The sequence below is a fragment of the Pseudophryne corroboree genome, chromosome 12 (genome assembly GCF_028390025.1).
Source record: "Pseudophryne corroboree isolate aPseCor3 chromosome 12, aPseCor3.hap2, whole genome shotgun sequence".
Classification (NCBI taxonomy): Eukaryota; Metazoa; Chordata; class Amphibia; order Anura; family Myobatrachidae; genus Pseudophryne; species Pseudophryne corroboree.
Genome location: NC_086455.1, coordinates 130,272,007 through 130,291,552, shown reverse-complemented (window position 1 = coordinate 130,291,552; position 19,546 = coordinate 130,272,007). Strand labels below are relative to the sequence as shown.

At 45.2% G+C, this 19,546-nt stretch overlaps 1 protein-coding gene across 1 annotated transcript in view; it reads left to right on the top strand.

The window, feature by feature from the left end:
* The window catches only part of RYR3 (ryanodine receptor 3), a 1,295,770-nt gene that overhangs the window by 700,253 nt on the left and 575,971 nt on the right, over positions 1-19,546 (top strand). The window contains 4 exon segments of the mRNA XM_063948019.1: positions 532-748; positions 13,170-13,274; positions 14,636-14,739; positions 17,159-17,242. Of these exon segments, the coding sequence (XP_063804089.1) occupies positions 532-748; positions 13,170-13,274; positions 14,636-14,739; positions 17,159-17,242 (510 nt within the window).

Genomic DNA, 19,546 nt, shown 5'->3' with positions numbered 1-19,546 from the left:
CAGTATTTGGGAGTTCAGAATCAGGTTATGGGAATGGGTATGAGACACTGGGTGATTGCCAGGGTTTGTAGTTTTCTGCAAAAACTGCCATTTGCAGGGGAATACCTCCCAAGCCACACCTCCACACACACAAATCAGGGGGATGTCCTGATCCTCAGACAGTGCCCTCAAATCAGGACTGTCCCGCCGACTTAAGGATGGTTGGGAGGTATGGTACAATAGCTAATATATTTTGCTAGGAATTCCACAAAAGGACAACTTTATCTTTTTCCAATAGTGAATAGACAGAACTCCTTCATTCCATTATGGCTGCACAGAAAATCAGGAACTATTGAGAAACTTAAAATATATAATTTGGTGCCTGTCTGAACCCCTTTTTACTGCCAATTCTTTTTTTTATATAATATTGCAATTTTACCAGTTCTGATTTGAGGTAACATAAAAGCTAGCTTGAAATGCTGCTTTGTGATCTAAAGTAACCTAGAATTTTCTAAAACTCGTTTTGATTACTTTCTCGTGGGATATTTATAGGGTTCGCTTTCTTCTTGGTGGTCGCCATGGTGAATTCAAGTTTTTACCTCCAGCGGGCTATGCTCCATGCTATGAGGCCTTGTTACCAAAGGAGAAGATGAGAGTGGAGCCTGTGAAGGAGTACAAGAGGGATTGCGAAGGAGTTCGTGATTTGTTGGGTACAACACACTTTCTGTCACAAGCCTCGTTCATCCCATGCCCCATCGATACCAGCCAGGTATAAACTTTTTTTATTGTCTTTGAAAATTGTTTAAAATAACCATATGCAAAAATAACAACTGATGTTTCACAAAACATAGATAAATATTGAAAACAAAAGAAAGTGGCTTTATAGGTGCTAACAACAGTCTTATCCACGTGAAACAGACCTATTTTAAATCTAACCATGCTTATCTTTTAGATCAGGGGTAGGGAACCTCAGGGCCGCGGGCCATAAAAGGCCCGCAAAGCCACTTGAACCGGCCCGGCCTGGCTCACCTAACCGAGGGAGATACCGGGCGCCCGGCTCCTTCCTCTCAGCAGCAGCCAGGAGGGTATAACAATGGGGCATAACAACTGACTGTGGGCATATCTATTTCTAATGGGGCATAACTACTGACTGGGGGCAGGCTAATTTTTAAGTTGATAATTTTTGTATGGCCCTGAAGGATATTATAAATATCCAAATGGCCCTTGGTAGAAAAAGGGTTCCCCATCCCTGTTTTAGATCTTGATACTTAGGATGAAGCTATAGCGAAATGTACATTGGCATGTAACTGTGTGTCCGGGCAGCCTGTCACCTGCACATATGTCCTACTTTAGATAAGGATGAGAAATCAGGGTCACCTGAGAGGAGATAGCATGTACAGTATGTTAATATTTATGTTAGATTGGCTTGATGTGATATCCGCTTACTAATCGCCCAGTGGGAAGAGCAATATACTAAGCTTTATGAATGAGTAATTACTCCTCTATATATAGCAGTGTTAGAAGTATCTTGGCCACCTCTGCTTGAATAAGTGACTGCCGGTTACATACGACATAAGCATCTGTTTAATGTGATATCCAGCACCGTAATCACCCGCTGGGACAGACAGATAACTGAACTCCATGAATGAATGATATCTGCCATCAAATTGTATATTTCTATGTTTATAAGAACTACTTGACCCATCTAGTCTGCCCCTTTTTAACCATATTGTTAGCTCCAGCCCTATTTGATCCTTATTTCTTTGTAAGGAAATTCTTAAGTCAATCCCAAGCATGTTTATATTGCTCTACTGTATAAGCTTCTACCACCTCTGATGTGAGGCTATTCCAATTGTCCACTACCCTTTCTGTGAAGTAATTTTTCCTCAAATTTCCACAGGACTTAACTCCCTCCAGCCTCAGTGCATGTACTCATGTTCTACTACTTCTCTTTGTTTGGAGAATGTTTCCCTGTACCTTGTTAAAGCCCTAGGCATATTTGAGAAATTCCTGCTTGCCCGTGGCAAGATCCGCTACTGCTCCAGAACTGCACACAGTATTCCAGAGGAGGCCGTACCAATGACCTATACAGTGGCTTTATTACTTCTTTCTTCTTCTGCTGCTGCTGCTTCCTTTCCCTATGTAACCAAGCATCTGACTTGTCTTCCTCCTTGCTTTATTACATTGCTTACCTGCTTTAAGGGGTCTATTTACTAAGCCTAGGATAGAGATAAAGTACCAGCCAATCTGTTCCTAACTGCTATGTCACAGGCTGTGTTTAAAAAATGACAGTTAGGAGCCAGTTGGCTGGTACTTTATCTCCAGCTACTTTATCTCCATCCAAGGCTTAGTAAATACACCCCTAAGTCCTCTGAAATAGTGGCTCCTAGATCCCTTTCCTCCTCCATTATAGTGCCGTTAATAATATCACTAGCATATATGCAGCGGCACTAGCACCAACTTAGCCGCATATATTAATTTGCTTAAACAAGTGACTGCCTGTTACCTTTGCTTAATGTGGTGTCTGGCTCACTAGTGATCCACTGGGATAGAGCAATATACTTGATCCTATGAATGAATGATTCATTCTCACAGTGGATTCCCACTAGCAGAATCTCAGCTGCATATACAGAATCTGTTAGTTGAAATAAATAACTACCATATAATAGAAAGATTTTTACTTTCCCTGAATTTATATAACACATTGGTTCGATCCCTATGACTGTCTCTTGGGCCACCCATACGAGGGATGAAGCAATACATAGGAGACCTTAAAAAAGCCAGTTGTATCAGATTTTCAGATCATTTATTATCATAAGAATTGGCAATTCAAGCACCTCATATTATAATAAAGAAATAATTTATCATCTGTGAATATTACTACTATAACAGATAATATAAAACTTCCTAATGGTTCTGATTAATTCATATGAAACAGCAGATGACTTTTATATGTAAGCTGTACTACAACAATAAAAGGCAGTGTGTGATTATGCAAATTGTAAGCAAAACTATTTTTTGAATGATAGATTTGCTTCAGATATTTGCTTAACATATTCTGCAACGGGTTCAGTATTATTTGCCGATGGACGGGATGCCGGCTGTCAGTATACCGACAGTGGCATGCCTTTCCATCAGAATCCCGACAACCCCCCCATTAAGCCCCCTAACCCTCACCTTTTGCCTACCCTATTCCTAACCCTCCCTCCCCGGTACCTAACCCTAACCTTCCCATCCCCAAACCCTAACCCCCCTTCGAATGTCTAAACCTACCCAACTCCCTCCCCCCCCCCCCCCCCCCGCGCACGGCTGTAAGTAGGACCGGGATACTGTGTGTCGGTATTTAGACGCTGGGATCCTGAATCTTGTCTGTATTTCGACACCGATGTTCCTGCTGCGGATGGGATTCCGGAATCGGTATTTCGAGCGCCGGGATCCTGTCCGTCGGTGTCATGACTGCATCCTTCTGCAACAATATCATTAATCACAATGTGCCAAGAATGGCTCCAAAATAAAGATCTGTGTATCATAATGTATGTGGAGAGATACATCATTGTATGATTGTGGAGAGTGATAAAGTGACAACCAATCAGCTCCTAACTGTCATTTTTCAAACACATCCTGTAACCAGAGGCGTCACTGGGTGTGGTGACACTCGGTGCGCACTCGGCATTACCCCCCTGTGTGTAAGACGCGACTGCATGTAAAGGGGGAGATGGCAAAATAAAAGGGGCGTGGTCTCGCATAATCCCTGTTATGTCACTTCGGGGAAGGGGGTCCAGCATCTGATGATGCTGGCTGCCCTTGGAGACTAGGCTGTCAGCTGGATGCAATGCCGGCTCTGTCACTGCAGAATATCCTGCACTTTGTTGTCGCCCCTTCCGAGGCTGACACCCGGGTGTAGGCCGCACCCCCGCACTTGGCTTGTGACGCCACTGCCTTTAACATGGAGTTAGGCAGCTGTTTGGTATTTTATCACTCTCAAGTCTTAATATATTTGGGCCTCCGTACATTAGGGGCACAGCCAACCCACAGCTAATTGTCGGCTCAGACCTACAGTATTCAGTTATGTCCTGTATCTCCCGCTTGTTTAACCCAAAGGGTGCACTTTTTCTCACAGCCTCAAGAGCTGCGAAGAAAAGTCAATGTTAATATACACCCTCTTGGATTTAGTGCATAGGGAAACCCAGAAAGTCTGCATTATACGCACAATGGTTCTTGTGCAGGGAAAATGCCAAATGATTGAATTGCTCCAGGCATGAAACCCAAAGCTTTTTCCCGCGCTATAAACCCTGCGCCTAATTGGATATGTTCCATAAAATATAATGTAATCATAACACCAAATACTGAATTAATAGAGGAACTTCTTTTCCTAATAAATATTAACTAATGTATCCCTAATAAATACTAATATAATCTAATATATGTGACACTTGAACATATGGAAAAACAAAATGTTAATAATGATTTAAATAAATATTGATGTGTGAGAAAAGTGACTAAATACATAAACCCAAACCGTCTTTGGACTTGCAGTAATTTGGTGACCGGTTCCCTGACACATGACTCTCTTTTTTAAATCACATTATTTTTCTTTCACTTCTGTTCTTTAGTTTTTAAACATGTATTGACTGTTACGTTCACTATACTTGGTACTCCTGGAACTGGGCGGAAGAGCCCCAAGTACAGGAACGTAATGCTGGAGTGGGAATGGAGTTCCGCAGCAACCCCTACAGAAACCCTGACTCCGTTGTTCCCCCGCGTGGTCAGTCTATGCCTGCGAGACTGTTTGCTTGGGCCCACGGCAGCTGCGTTTGAAGGGCGGATTATGTCTGCCCAACTCCAATGCCCCCCGGTCTTAGTTGGAGACAAGGCGTAAACTGAGACGGGGCGAGAACAAGGGGAACCTCTAACTAAACAGAAACCCGAGTTAGGGGCAACTACAGAACTCAAACAAAAGTATGTGCGGCTCAGCCACCAAGACGAACTACAACAAAGGAAATGCTGACCACACGCCAACACAATACTGTTGTGTACCGGCGATGACAGCATACGCAGAACCCTCTGCAGAAAATCCAAAGCAAATATAACAAGAAGCTACGGCCAAGGCCGTAAGGTGCGGCAGAGCCGCTACTCACAACACCGGTGCTAATACATGCAGGTGAACGGGAACCCCGAGTTCGCAGGCACTGGCTCACAGGAATGGAAAGCTGGAAGGATTCCAGGAACAGGCCACCACGACTCAGGATTACAGGATCAAAGGCAGACAAAATTTAGGATTCCAGGACAGGAACGCTCCAGGGCAGGAAGCAGCTCCCAAGAAGCTCTGGACTGACAGAGCTGAGTACATAGGATTCCAGTATCAGACAGGGCCTGGACACAGATGCAATACTGGACAAGACACTAATCAGGAACATACAGGTATCTTAACAAAACGTCTATCACCAGCCCAGAACTGCATAGCTAGCTAGGTAATAAGGGAACAGGCCCCAATCAGGATGGCTAGAAGCCAGGCACAAGGTAATTGCACAAACACTTGCAGGTGAGACTTAACCCATAGAAAACAGGCTGCAATTACACAGACTCACCACCGGCGGCCAACAAGAGTCTTCTAAACAGGTACAGGGGAAATCATGGCATGTAAACAGAACTATAATACAAAATACATGAACAGAAAATAACAGGAATGAACCACTGCCTGTGGTTCATAACAGTACCCTCTCCTTAAGGGTGAAACTCCGGACACCCTATAAAAGCCAAGGGGAACAGAAACAGAAGAATAACATAAAATACATAACCAAAATGCAAAACAGGAATGAGCCACTACCGTGACTCATAACAGTACCCCACCCACGAGGAGGGGTCAAATTTCCAAAACAAGGGATACATGAAAAAACCCTGACACACTGGTCTAACAGGCAAGAAAACAGAAACAAGCTGCGGCAACAGCTTGTAGCAGTGCCCCCCCCCCCTTGACGGTGGCCACTGGACACAAGACAATTTTTTTTTTTTTTTTTTTTCCAAGGCAAGAGTAAGCAATTATTTATTTTTCTTCTTCTTTTTTTTTTTACATGGTTTCGGAGGTCTGACCACAGTAATTCCCCAAACATTGTCTGAGCTGATCGTACTTTCCAGCAAGGCTGGGTTCGATCCAGAGATTGGTTTTTTAACCTTGGGGACTGAACTTTCAGGAGAAGTACTGCTAGAAGAAGATAGAAAAGCACATCCCGCAGTCGAAGCAATAGGCTGAGATTTTTGTGCCGAGATTATAACATTCGGTGGACTCTCAGCAGATAAGACGGGTGACCTAGAGGAACCTGAACCAATTTCTTTGGAACCATATCTCTTAATTACTGCATCATTTAATGCCGGGGGATCCTGAAGAATGGGATCTTTCTTTTTAACTAAGTTGGACGCCCATTCTAAAGGCTCCCCTCTAAAGGAATATATCAGATAGAGTACCAGGTTCTCTGAGGTGATGCCCAAAAATGGTCTAGGCAGCATAATGGTGAAGTAGTGTTTGTAAAGCACAAGAAATTGGACTAAGTCTCCATCAAAGACTATAGATGTTGAGATATCAAAAGAGTCAGGATCTGCTTCATTCCCATCTGACTGACTGGAGTGCATTGCTAGGACCAGGTCACTACTGACCTTACTCGAGGCTGTGGCCTTCGGGACCCTCTTTGGGGCTGTGGCCTTCAGGAACCCCGCTGGGGCAGTGGCCTTCAGGAACCCCGCTGGGGCAGTGGCCGTCGGGAACCCCGCTGGGGCAGTGGCCGTCGGGATCCCTCTCTGGGGCAGTGGCCGTCGGGATCCCTCTCTGGGGCAGTGGCCGTCGGGATCCCTCTCTGGGGCAGTGGCCGTCGGGATCCCTCTCTGGGGCAGTGGCCGTCGGGATCCCTCTCTGGGGCAGTGGCCGTCGGGATCCCTCTCTGGGGCAGTGGCCGTCGGGATCCCTCTCTGGGGCAGTGGCCGTCGGGATCCCTCTCTGGGGCAGTGGCCGTCGGGATCCCTCTCTGGGGCAGTGGCCGTCGGGATCCCTCTCTGGGGCAGTGGCCGTCGGGATCCCTCTCTGGGGCAGTGGCCGTCGGGATCCCTCTCTGGGGCAGTGGCCGTCGGGATCCCTCTCTGGGGCAGTGGCCGTCGGGATCCCTCTCTGGGGCAGTGGCCGTCGGGATCCCTCTCTGGGGCAGTGGCCGTCGGGATCCCTCTCTGGGGCAGTGGCCGTCGGGATCCCTCTCTGGGGCAGTGGCCGTCGGGATCCCTCTCTGGGGCAGTGGCCGTCGGGATCCCTCTCTGGGGCAGTGGCCGTCGGGATCCCTCTCTGGGGCAGTGGCCGTCGGGATCCCTCTCTGGGGCAGTGGCCGTCGGGATCCCTCTCTGGGGCAGTGGCCGTCGGGATCCCTCTCTGGGGCAGTGGCCGTCGGGATCCCTCTCTGGGGCAGTGGCCGTCGGGATCCCTCTCTGGGGCAGTGGCCGTCGGGATCCCTCTCTGGGGCAGTGGCCGTCGGGATCCCTCTCTGGGGCAGTGGCCGTCGGGATCCCTCTCTGGGGCAGTGGCCGTCGGGATCCCTCTCTGGGGCAGTGGCCGTCGGGATCCCTCTCTGGGTCCGTGGCCGTCGGGATCCCTCTCTGGGTCCGTGGCCGTCGGGATCCCTCTCTGGGTCCGGACCGTCGGGATCCCTCTCTGGGTCCGGACCGTCGGGATCCCTCTCTGGGTCCGGACCGTCGGGATCCCTCTCTGGGTCCGGACCGTCGGGATCCCTCTCTGGGTCCGGACCGTCGGGATCCCTCCCTGGGACCGGACCGTCGGGATCCCTCCCTGGGACCGGACCGTCGGGCTCCCTCCCTGGGACCGGACCGTCGGGCTCCCTCTCTGGGACCCTGGGCATCGGGCTCCCTCTCTGGGACCCTGGGCATCGGGCACCGCTTCAGGACACTGAGATTCCACTACCGGGATTTGCAACTCTGATTCAACAGGAAAGTCAAGAGAGGAGAGAAACATTCTACTTTGGTTCATGAATCTATAATGGGGCTCCCTAGCCCAAGGACCCCAATTATAGGACAGAGTGCTTTTTAGTGTGGGTTTTGTGACAAGTACCTCTGCCACAATAGAGACAGGAGTAGGTCTTGAATCCTGACTCAACTTGGTTAGAGGGCAGGACTTGTCGCCACACTTTGGCTTGCGCAACTCACAGGTCTGCAGATAGTGGCCTAAACCCCCACAATATAGGCATAATTTGACATTTCTGCGACGCAGACGCTCCTGAGAGCCTGGGCCGCAGAAAACTTTTAAATCTTTTCTCTCCAACTAAACCTGAGGATTCTCTTGTCACAATATTGGCCCTCATTCCGAGTTGTTCGCTCGGTATTTTTCATCGCATCGCAGTGAAAATCCGCTTAGTGCGCATGCGCAATGTTCGCACTGCGACTGCGCCAAGTAACTTTACTATGAAGAAAGTATTTTTACTCACGGCTTTTTCTTCGCTCCGGCGATCGTAATGTGATTGACAGGAAATGGGTGTTACTGGGCGGAAACACGGCGTTTCAGGGGCGTGTGGCTGAAAACGCTACCGTTTCCGGAAAAAACGCAGGAGTGGCCGGAGAAACGGTGGGAGTGCCTGGGCGAACGCTGGGTGTGTTTGTGACGTCAACCAGGAACGACAAGCACTGAAATGATCGCACAGGCAGAGTAAGTCTGGAGCTACTCTGAAACTGCTAAGTAGTTAGTAATCGCAATATTGCGAATACATCGGTCGCAATTTTAAGAAGCTAAGATTCACTCCCAGTAGGCGGCGGCTTAGCGTGTGTAACTCTGCTAAATTCGCCTTGCGACCGATCAACTCGGAATGAGGGCCATTGTGAGCAAGGGTCTCTTTAGAGATAGATATACTCTCAACAACTTCTGGCAAGATAAGCAAAATCATGGTCAGAAGGTTTTGCAGTTGCTTTAAGGATTGCTGCAAAACATCCAGCCGCTCAGGTCTCAAAGCACTGAAAGCAGTTCAGGGCTGAGAGAGATGCCTGTAGGGCTTGCATAGTAAGCATAGGAGGATTTCAAACTAAACAGACAAGACTGGGCTGGATTCTGAACTAGACAGGACAAGACCAGACTGGGCTGGATTCTGAACACCGGACTGGATTCTAAACACCGGACTGGATCAAAAAAGAAAAAACTACTATTTAGCTTTGTTTCTTTTTTGTTGTATGGCTGGTGATAATGTTACGTTCACTGTACTTGGTACTCCTGAAACTGGGCGGATGAGCCCCAAGTACAGGAACGTAATGCTGGAGTGGGAATGGAGTTCCGCAGCAAACCCCTACAGAACCCTGACTCCGTTGTTCCACCCGTGTGGTCAGTCTACGCCTGCGAGACTGTTTGCTTGGGCCCACGGCAGCCGCGTTTGAAGGGCGGATTATGTCTGCCCAACTCCAATGCCCCCCGGTCTTAGTTGGAGACAAGGCGTAAACTGAGACGGGGCGGGAACAAGGGGAACCTCTAACTAAACAGAAACTCGAGTTAGGGACAACTACAGAACTCAAACAAAATTATGTGCGGCTCAGCCACCAAGACGAACTACAACAAAGGAAATGCTGACCACACGCCAACACAATAGTGTTGTGTACCGGCGATGACAGCATACGCAGAACCCTCTGCAGAAAATCCAAAGCAAATATAACAAGAAGCTACGGCCAAGGCCATAAGGTGCGGCAGAGCCGCTACTCACAACACCGGTGCTTAATACAGGCAGGTGAACGGGATCCCCGAGTTCGCAGGCACAGGCTCACAGGAATGGAAAGCTGGAAGGATTCCAGGAACAGGCCACTGGACACCAGGACTCAGGATTACAGGATCAAAGGCAGACAAAACTCAGGATTCCAGGACAGGAACGCTCCAGGGCAGGAAGCAGCTCCCAAGAAGCTCTGGACTCTGACAGAGCTGAGTACATAGGATTCCAGTATCAGACAGGGCCTGGACACAGATGCAATACTGGACAAGACACTAATCAGGAACATACAGGTATCTTAACAAAACGTGTATCACCAGCCCAGAACTGCATAGCTGGCTAGGTAATAAGGGAACACGCCCCAATCAGGATGGCTAGAAGCCAGGCACAAGGTAATTGCACAAACACCTGCAGGTGAGACTTAACCCATAGAAAAGAGGCTGCAATTACACAGACTCACCACCGGCGGCCAACAATAGTCTTCTAAACAGGTACAGGGGTAATCCTGGCATGTAAACAGAACTATAATACAAAATACATGAACAGGAATGAACCACTGCTTGTGGTTCATAACAGTACCCTCTCCTTAAGGGTGAAACTCCGGACACGCCATAAAGGCCAAGGGGAACAGAAACAGAAGAATAACATAAAATACATAACCAAAATGCAAAACAGGAATGAGCCACTACCGTGGCTCATAACATTGACCACATTTAGTGAATACTTCATAAAATGAATACCTGTGAATAACTATTATTTTTTAAGTGTTCCTTACATTTATAGTCATTTAAGTATGGTATCACCAGCAGTAAATGATAAATATTGTTATGAATATTATCTGGGTCTCTAGTATGAATTTGAATAAAATTTTCTGTTTAGTGCGACTTCTATTTCTCTCTTGAGGTTCTGGAATGAGCCAGGCTTTTTCTTTCTATCATATATTATGCTATACAAATAAACTATCCTATATGATAAAAGGCCAATGCTGCTCCTCACCCGATGGAGCTATTCAAGTGTTGCTCCATTCGGGTGCGCACAGCCACCGCCACTGACTTTAGTGTTATGTTGTTCCGTCATTCTGACAGGCTGGTAAGTAGTATACAATATACTGTCAGTACAGTGTGTAAATACAGAAGAAATATAGACGGGTTTCTGGTTCACTTGATTCCCCTATGGTAATGCCCTTACTTTACGGGGACTAGTAATGAGTATGGAATATGGGTACTTGCATCTACGGTTCCTAGTCCTCAGTGAGATATACAGATATAAAGTGGATTGAGAAATAAAACAATAGTGTAATACCTTTTTAAAATGGACAGTTATTAAAATAAAAAACACAATTTCCCTTTCAAGGGATAAATGAACTTCATACAGTTGAAATAAAAAGATAGGTTTGTACCAGATATTGGCATCAAATGGGTCATGTACACAATAAACCTCGTGATTTACGGAAATCCCCAAGATCAGAACTGGGTTCTTCTAATTGAATAATATAGATGATCCTTCTGGTTCTAGTCATCCTAATAGCCACACTCTCTCCAATGCGTTTCAACCCGTCAGCAGCAGGTCTTTCTTAAGGCCATGACTTGAGGGAGCATGTATCTTACGCTCTGTGCGATTCCTAGATGTGCGTACAGGAAAGGGAAACCTGATTCAGAGCATGGGGCTGGTACAGTACAAGTGCCTTTACTAATGCTGAAGGTTGTGGCACCAATAGACGGCATGACTATTTGCTTGCAGATTCACAGACCCTTGCATTAGCTAAATGGAATCTGGCTTTAGCGTAGGTTAGTAAATCAGGCTTACGCAGCTGCCTACAAATAAATCCACTTTGCATGTGACTCAGAATCCGCCGCTAAGTGAAGCAAATCCAAAGTGACTTATAAATGACCACAATAAGTGTTGACAACCTAACACAAAGTGTCACACCTAACAATGTTGACAAGTGCAAGTTGATAGCACAAAGCAGTATATTAAAGGCTACTAGAGAGGTTATTCAGTGAGCACTATTCTACAATGGCCTGATTATTTACAGGCCAATAAAATGAATTTACAGAGCGCTCTTTCAGTCTGTCCCTTTCACAAACAGCGTGCTCTCTCACAGTACTTCTGGGATAGGGACACACCAAAGTTGCACTCCTTTGTTGATAGCATCCTGAAGAGATCTATTGCTTCCCAAAAGCCTCCTGTTCCAGCTTAGCAGCTACTCAGTAGTGCAGTGGCTGCTAAAAGCATGCTGGGTTACATATGTTATCTCATCGGGCAATATCCTGACAGCGGCATTCCGCTCACCTGAATGCAGGCAGTAGGGGCGAGTGCTAAGATTCCCCTTGCGGGCTCGCTGCGCTCACCACGCTGCAGACTCAGTGGCTCGCTGCGCTTTCCACAGGATCTATACCCACTCTATGAGTGTCGTGGACACCCATGAGTGGGAATCGCCCCGGTGAACAAGGGATTCCGATTGTCGGCTGTTGCAATTTTGGCGTTGGTATCCTGACTGCCGGAATCCCGACAGCCGGCATTTTAACTGCATCCCAGCATGCTAGCTGCCTTCAGTAACACTCTATCTAGCATACTTGTTTTTGGAGATATGCGGGGGGAGATTCAATGACAAGCGAAGAGTGCAAATTGCCTTTTTCCGCAACGTTTAAATGCTGGCAATGGCACCCTATCTTTCCCCCTATGCCTGGCTGGATGCAGAATTTGCCCAAAAGTGCTAGCTAATTCCCAGACACCATACCCCCCCCCCCCCCCCCTTTCCCGGCAATTGAATTTTCCAGTGTTGCTTTATACATTTCAAAGCATGTGTTTAGCAAAAGAGGACTTGTCAGTATTGATCCATTACATCTACTTGTTACACTGCAGAGTTCTTTATTTCATTTTTTTTTTTTTTTACAAAAGTAAAGTAGACAGCACGGTTGGTGTAATGGTTAGGATTGCTGTCTCACAGCACTGAGGTCTGGAGTTTGATTCCCACCCAGCCCTAACTGTGTGGAGTTTGTATATTCTCCCTGTGCTTGCGTGGGTTTCCTCCGGGTCCTCCAGTTTCCTTGCACACTCCAAAATATACTGGTAAATTAATTAATTCCCAACAAAAAGTTCACCTAATGTGTGTGTGTGTTTGTGCATGTGGTATGAAAATATAGAGTGTAAGCTCCATTGTGGCAGGGACTGACGTGAATAGCCAATGTATGTAAAGTGCTGCAGAATACAGTATGTGTGCGTTATATAAATAAATGTTAATACATAAATATAAAAATAAGTCATGTATATACTGTATTTTTATCCAGTATTTTGTTCCTTATTGCGTGTGCTTTTTCTTTACTTGCAGTAATTGCTAAATATTTATATTGTACAGAAACATTAATATATAATTGTATTATTCCATGGTTTGTTATTGTCTGATGTGTTTATAAACTACAGACGTCATAATGTTAATAGGAATGTGTACAACTTTTGTAGATTGTGTTACCACCTCATCTGGAGAAAATCCGAGACAAACTAGCTGAAAATATTCATGAACTTTGGGGCATGAACAAAATTGAGCTTGGCTGGATCTATGGCAAGGTACTATGATGATAAATTATTTAGTATGCATGGCACAGATAGATCCACGGTTATCTTGACTCCTTTGCTGCGCCTAGGCACACCATGGTTTATTTACATAAACCCTTCATTTATTGTTCTCAGCTGCAATACAATACAGAGAACAATACAGCAGGGCATTAAGTCTGACTGCCCAGTCTCAGTTAATCCTATTAAAGGCTAAAATAAACATGGACCCATCGTATTGACTTCTCTACTAACATAATGTATTTTCTTCAGGTTTATTACTGTATTTCCTTTATTTTATAATCAGTGTAAAAAATATGGCGAATTACACCCCCCGTCCCCAAAAAAACAAATGTCGCTGCCAAGGGTATTTGAGCAAATTTACTGTATTTTGGGTCAGCTGAATATTACAAGTGAAAGTAGTTTTTTCTAATTGGCTCTAGCTCTTGAGATAATGGATACCTTCAAGTAACAGGTAATTTAGCCATGGACATTTGCATATGGTAATCTCTGAAACATTCTAGAACAGGCATTCCCAACCTCGGTCCTCAAGGCACACTAAGAGTCAGGTTTTAGTGATATCCATGCTTAAGCACAGGCAACTTACTTAGTACCTCAATTATTTTAATTTAGCCATATGTGCTCAAGCGTTGATATGACTAAAACCTGGACTGTTAGTGTGCCTTGAGAACCGATGTTGGGAATGCCTGTTCTAGATGGTGAGACATGCGAATATTCTAAGGAGGAGATTCAAATAAAGTCGGTTGGGTGTCTGTTTTTTCCTGTCTATTAGATAGGAAAAAACAGGCTCCCAACTGACTTTTCAAACATTTGAATCTCCTCCTAAGTGTTCACTCCGCGATCATTCTAGAATATTTCCCCCTCAGTGATCGGCCGCTGTCAGTTGATAGTTGGCAGTTGAGCAGCTTGCGATGTCTGTTGTGTGTTTCTTGTTTCTCTTCCATGTATCTAAAAAATTAGAGCCAATCTAAAAAAACACTGTCCTATCTATAATCAGCACCACAAAGTTCTCCCCAAAATCGCTTTAATATGAATTGCCAATAAAGTGAGTGTTGATCAGTGTTATATACAAGAAATGTATTGCCGGTAAAATTGTATAATCATACGAGTAGGGTTTAAATGTTTATAGGCAGTTACTTCTATGGAATATATACAGTATGTACATATTTTATAGATTTATAATAACATATTGTATTCTATTGTTTTACATTGTTCAAAGTTTCTATTAAAACAGCCTTTTCTGTCAAAAGGAAAACTTGAACCTTTGTGACATACATGGTGTAAAAATATCAGTGAATGGAAAAATTGTATCCCTTACCAAAATTGCAGATCTGAAATTGTACTTCTTTTTGTAGGTTCGAGATGACAATAAACGTCAGCACCCTTGTTTAGTAGAATTCTCTAAGCTGCCTGAAACAGAGAAGAATTACAATTTGCAGATGTCCACTGAGACCTTAAAGTGAGTTTGAATTCATGCTATAGCTAAGGGAGTAAGTTCATATCAAAATAGATGGTTGTGCCCCACCCCACCCCCATCTGCGCAGTAGCACAGCTGAGACGACAAGAAGACAGTAATGTACAGCAGTAATCTTGCCACTTCCCACCTAGTTCACTCCAGCCTCATTCCCCTATGTTTCTGCAGCTCCAGCTCCTCAGTGTCCCTCTTCTGTCTCTCCAGCCAGCCCCCCATTCTGTCTCTCCAGCCAGCCCCCCATTCTGTCTCTCCAGCTAGCCCCCCATTCTGTCTCTCCAGCTAGCCCCCCATTCTGTCTCTCCAGCCAGCCCCCCATTCTGTCTCTCCAGCCAGCCCCCCATTCTGTCTCTCCAGCCAGCCCCCCATTCTGTCTCTCCAGCCAGCCCCCCATTCTATCTCTCCAGCTCCAGCCCACAGGCTCTTACCTTCTCCCGTGTCTTCTGGCTGCTCCTCTTCTCGCTGTGGCCAGCTTCTCTCTGTCAGCTGTGTGGTGCATATGACGTCATGATGTCACGTGTGCCTATCTCAGTATCAAAAACCAAAACCTTATTGTATCAGGCAGCCGCTGGCAAGTGACCGCGGCTGCCTGAAAACCACAGTTAGATCCATCTATAATTACTGCTTGCACTGTCGCAGTGATCAGTAGTGTGGGGTCTGGAGGGGATTTAAAACAATTAAAAGGAGCGCTTAAATGTAAATTGAACGCTCATACCTGTAAAAAAAAAAAAAAAAAAGGATTAGTAAAAATGTTACAGCTCTTTTCTGATTATTTAAAAGAGATGGGATTTTGTGGTTTCCTATAGTCCGGTTTTATTATAGCCTGCGGGATTTACTGTCCCTGCTTTCCCTACCTGTGGTGCCGGCTGTGATGGTTTTAGTGTCCACTTAGCCTGATCGGCTGTGATGCCTGCAATTAGCGGCTCCTGTGTTGCTGCGGCTCTTGGCTCCCGTGCTACTGCGGCTCCAGCTTAGTTTCCTCCGTGCGGCTCACGGCTTTAGTGAGTGGAAGCGGCTATCAGACGAAGAAAAGACGTACTTCAGTATACAGCAGAACAGGGAATTCTGTGTAGGATGGGCTGACGTCAACGCGTTTTGTCTCTCTGGAGACTCTCTCAAGTGGTGGCCACTGTGTTGCTCTCTGCATTATGTTGTGGTCACTAAGTGGCTCTCTATTATATGACAGTCACTTTGTTGCTCTCTGCATTTTATGGAGTTCACTGTGATGCTCTCTGTAGAATGTTGGGCATTGTACACAGTGTTCCCTGCCACACCCCTTCAGTCAGCTGGCCTATTCCGCTTCAGCTGTGTGCCACAGTCCTTCAGTGGACCCCTACCATTGTATTCTTCCTGTGGACCCTTTATGCCCCAGTCTGACATTGTGTGCAGGCACTGTATCAAAACAACGTATTTCAAATCAATACACAAAATTTAGATAAACTGCTTTTTTTGTTTTGTGTATAGGATAATCAGGAAATTCCCATGTACAAATCTCCTGTAGTAAACATATCCCTTTGGTCAACACCTGGCTAAATAACCATAGACTTTCACACTCTGTATGTGAGATTGTCAAGCCAGATCTCTAAGTTGTCTCAATACCTTATGTTATTGTGGGGCATTAATGTGCTCACTTGTTACACCGAATATAAGGAACATATGCTAAGCTAGTTTTGTACATCTGGACGCATTGTGAGATGTATCTGACTGACCATAAACACGTACCGTAAACGTACACAGGGCAGCAGACAGCTGCCAGATGGGTCCCAATAATGAGCGGAGCATGGCTACACCTTGGCAGGTGCGCTTTAAAGAAGCTATGCGCTGAGGGGAAGTGGCAAGGTCACCCCTGCACGTATATACCGTATTTATGTGTGCATCTTTTTCTCCTTATGCTTGGGGCACAATGCTTCATAAACACCCTGTGAATTATCTGTACGATATCTCCCAGAGCATTTGCCTGCGACCCCCAGCTCCTTCTATTTTTCTTGGGTTTTTTTTTTTCTTAACTATATATTGTAACACTTATGTAAAATGTCTGCTATGTTATTACAGAATGGTGCCTCTTTCATTGATTAAATGTATTGTTTTACCTTATTCTTTATATTAACATTAATATGCGGTACTTTTAAAGGATAAAGGGCTGCCCTTGCAGTGCCTAAAGTGTATCAAGTAGCCTGTCACTACGTTAGGAGGTATCACATTTATGTAACTTTGTTTTATCACAGATACTGTAATATAATGACATATTTTGCTTCTTATCTTATTACCATTGTTTACCTTAGAAATCCAGATTGATGCATTTTTTTCAATGTATTCATTTTTTTAGCACCATACAAGACGAGTGCTAATATTATGGGCTTGTTATTTGGAGCACTTAACTTATTAACACCACTTTTTCTCTTCATAGAACGTTGCTGGCTCTGGGGTGTCTTATTGTGCTCTCAAACCAAACAGCTGAAGAAAATTTGAAGAAAGTAAAACTCCCCAAAAAGTATGTAGTATGTTCTACTCATCTCCTAACATACAGTATAATGCCCACATGGCTCAATGGCTCAAACTTTATCGATGTACAGATGTATCCTTATACATCTTTGCCTGCTAAACGTTTACATCGCAGGCTGAAAGTCGCGGTAGAGCTTACTGTTTTGTCCCGACTAGGGACAATACAGGAGCCGACAGAGGTAGCGGTAAGCGATGCGCCATAGTAAGCTACCTCCCGCAGCAACAGTATATAGGGACACATCTAAATGAAGCAGATAACGGACACAAATTCCCATTCCACTTTTGGGAAAGGCCCCTGATAAAATACAATGAATCTCAAAGCATACTTGCCTACTTTTGAAAAAGCATTTCAGGGAGATTGTGAAAGTAACACCTATGGGGGTCATTCCGAGTTGTTCGCTCGCAAGCTGCTTTTAGCAGCTTTGCACACGCTAAGCCGCCGCCTACTGGGAGTGAATCTTAGCTTATCAAAATTGCGAACGAAAGATTAGCAGAATTGCGAATAGACACTTCTTAGCAGTTTCTGAGTAGCTCCACACTTACTCGGCATCTGCGATCAGTTCAGTGCTTGTCGTTCCTGGTTTGACGTCACAAACACTCCCAGCGTTCGCCCAGACACTCCTCCATTTCTCCAGCCACTCCCGCGTTTTTCCCAGAAACGTAAGCGTTTTTTCGCACACACCCATAAAACGGCCAGTTTCCGCCCAGAAACACCCACTTCCTGTCAATCACATTACGATCACCAGAACGAAGAAAAAACCTTGTAATGCCGTGAGTAAAATTCCTAACTGCATAGCAAATTTACTTTGCGCAGTCGCACTGCGGACATTGCGCATGCGCATTAGCGACTATTCGCTCCGTTGCGAGAAAAAAATAACGAGCGAACAACTCGGAATGACCCCCTATGAGTGCAGACACACTGGCGTTTCTATAATGGGTTCAGTGTGTGCGGTGCACATGGGCCCCTGAGTCCAGAGGGGGTCCCACACCGCACACACTGCACCCATTTTTAAAATACTACCCCTCCGAAGTCCAGCGCCGGCATCCGCAGCGCTGTTAGAACACAGTGAAAATGGCTCAGCGGCCATTTTCACAGAGTTCTAAGCATGCGCAGTAGAGAGATCTCAGGGAAAATGGCCATTGCGCCATTTTCCGGAGATCTGCGCATGCGCAGTAGAGTCTGAGCCCTCTAGTGCTCAGACTCTACAACGCTCCGGGCAGAGAGGAGGGGGCCCGAACGGAGGAGGCTGAACACGGGCCTCCTCCTCTCTTAAAACGCCCCTGTGCGGACATGTATGGCTACATCTGAGAGGCGTGTCATAAACGACTTACATCCAACTGTAAATGAGCCTCAAAGTTAGTAAGATCTACTTGTTGGAAGAAAAGACACTGATATTTTTTCAGGATTTGTTAGGGTATTGTGTTTTACGAGAGGTTCCATATACTGTAAGTGGCCACAAGAAACCTTTTTTAAAATGCATGTAGCCATAGGGATCATTGTGCCTTATAACCAATGCAGGGAGATAGCACCGATGAGCCCATTTGAATATATGTATCTCTGATTTCTTTTCCCCCCCATGAATATAACAATTACATAATGGGGGTAAAGTGCAATCAGGGAGATTGCTGCTCTATTCAGGGGGTCAGGAAGATTACAGGTTGAGTATCCCTTATCCAAAATGCTTGGGACCAGAGGTATTTTGGATATCGGATTTTTCCGTATTTTGGAATAATTAGATACCATAAAGAGATATCATGGTGATGGAACCTAAGTCTAAGCACAGAATGCATTTATGTTACATATACACCTTATACACACAGCCTGAAGGTCATTTAATACAATATTTTTTATAACTTTATGCATTAAACAAAGTGTGTCTACATTTACACAATTCATTTATGTTTCATATACACCTTATATACACAGCCTGAAGGTCATTTAATACAATATTATTAATAACTTTGTGTATTAAACAAAGTTTGTGTACATTGAGCCATCAGAAAACAAAGGTTTTACTATCTCACTCTAACTCAAAAAAGTCCGTATTTCGGAATATTCCGTATTTCGGAATATTTGGATATGGGATACTCAACCTGTACTACTATTTCAGGGAGTCTCCTACGGAATGCGGGAGGGTAGGCACCTACAGTTGTCTCATCTGCTCATTGAAATCACAGAAAAGATCCCAAGTAGTGGTGCCTAAAGATCTCTTGTAAACATTCATGTAATTATGCTGGATGGAAGATCCTAGCCTGTTAAAGCACCCCTCCCTCTCCCACCTCTTAAATACTG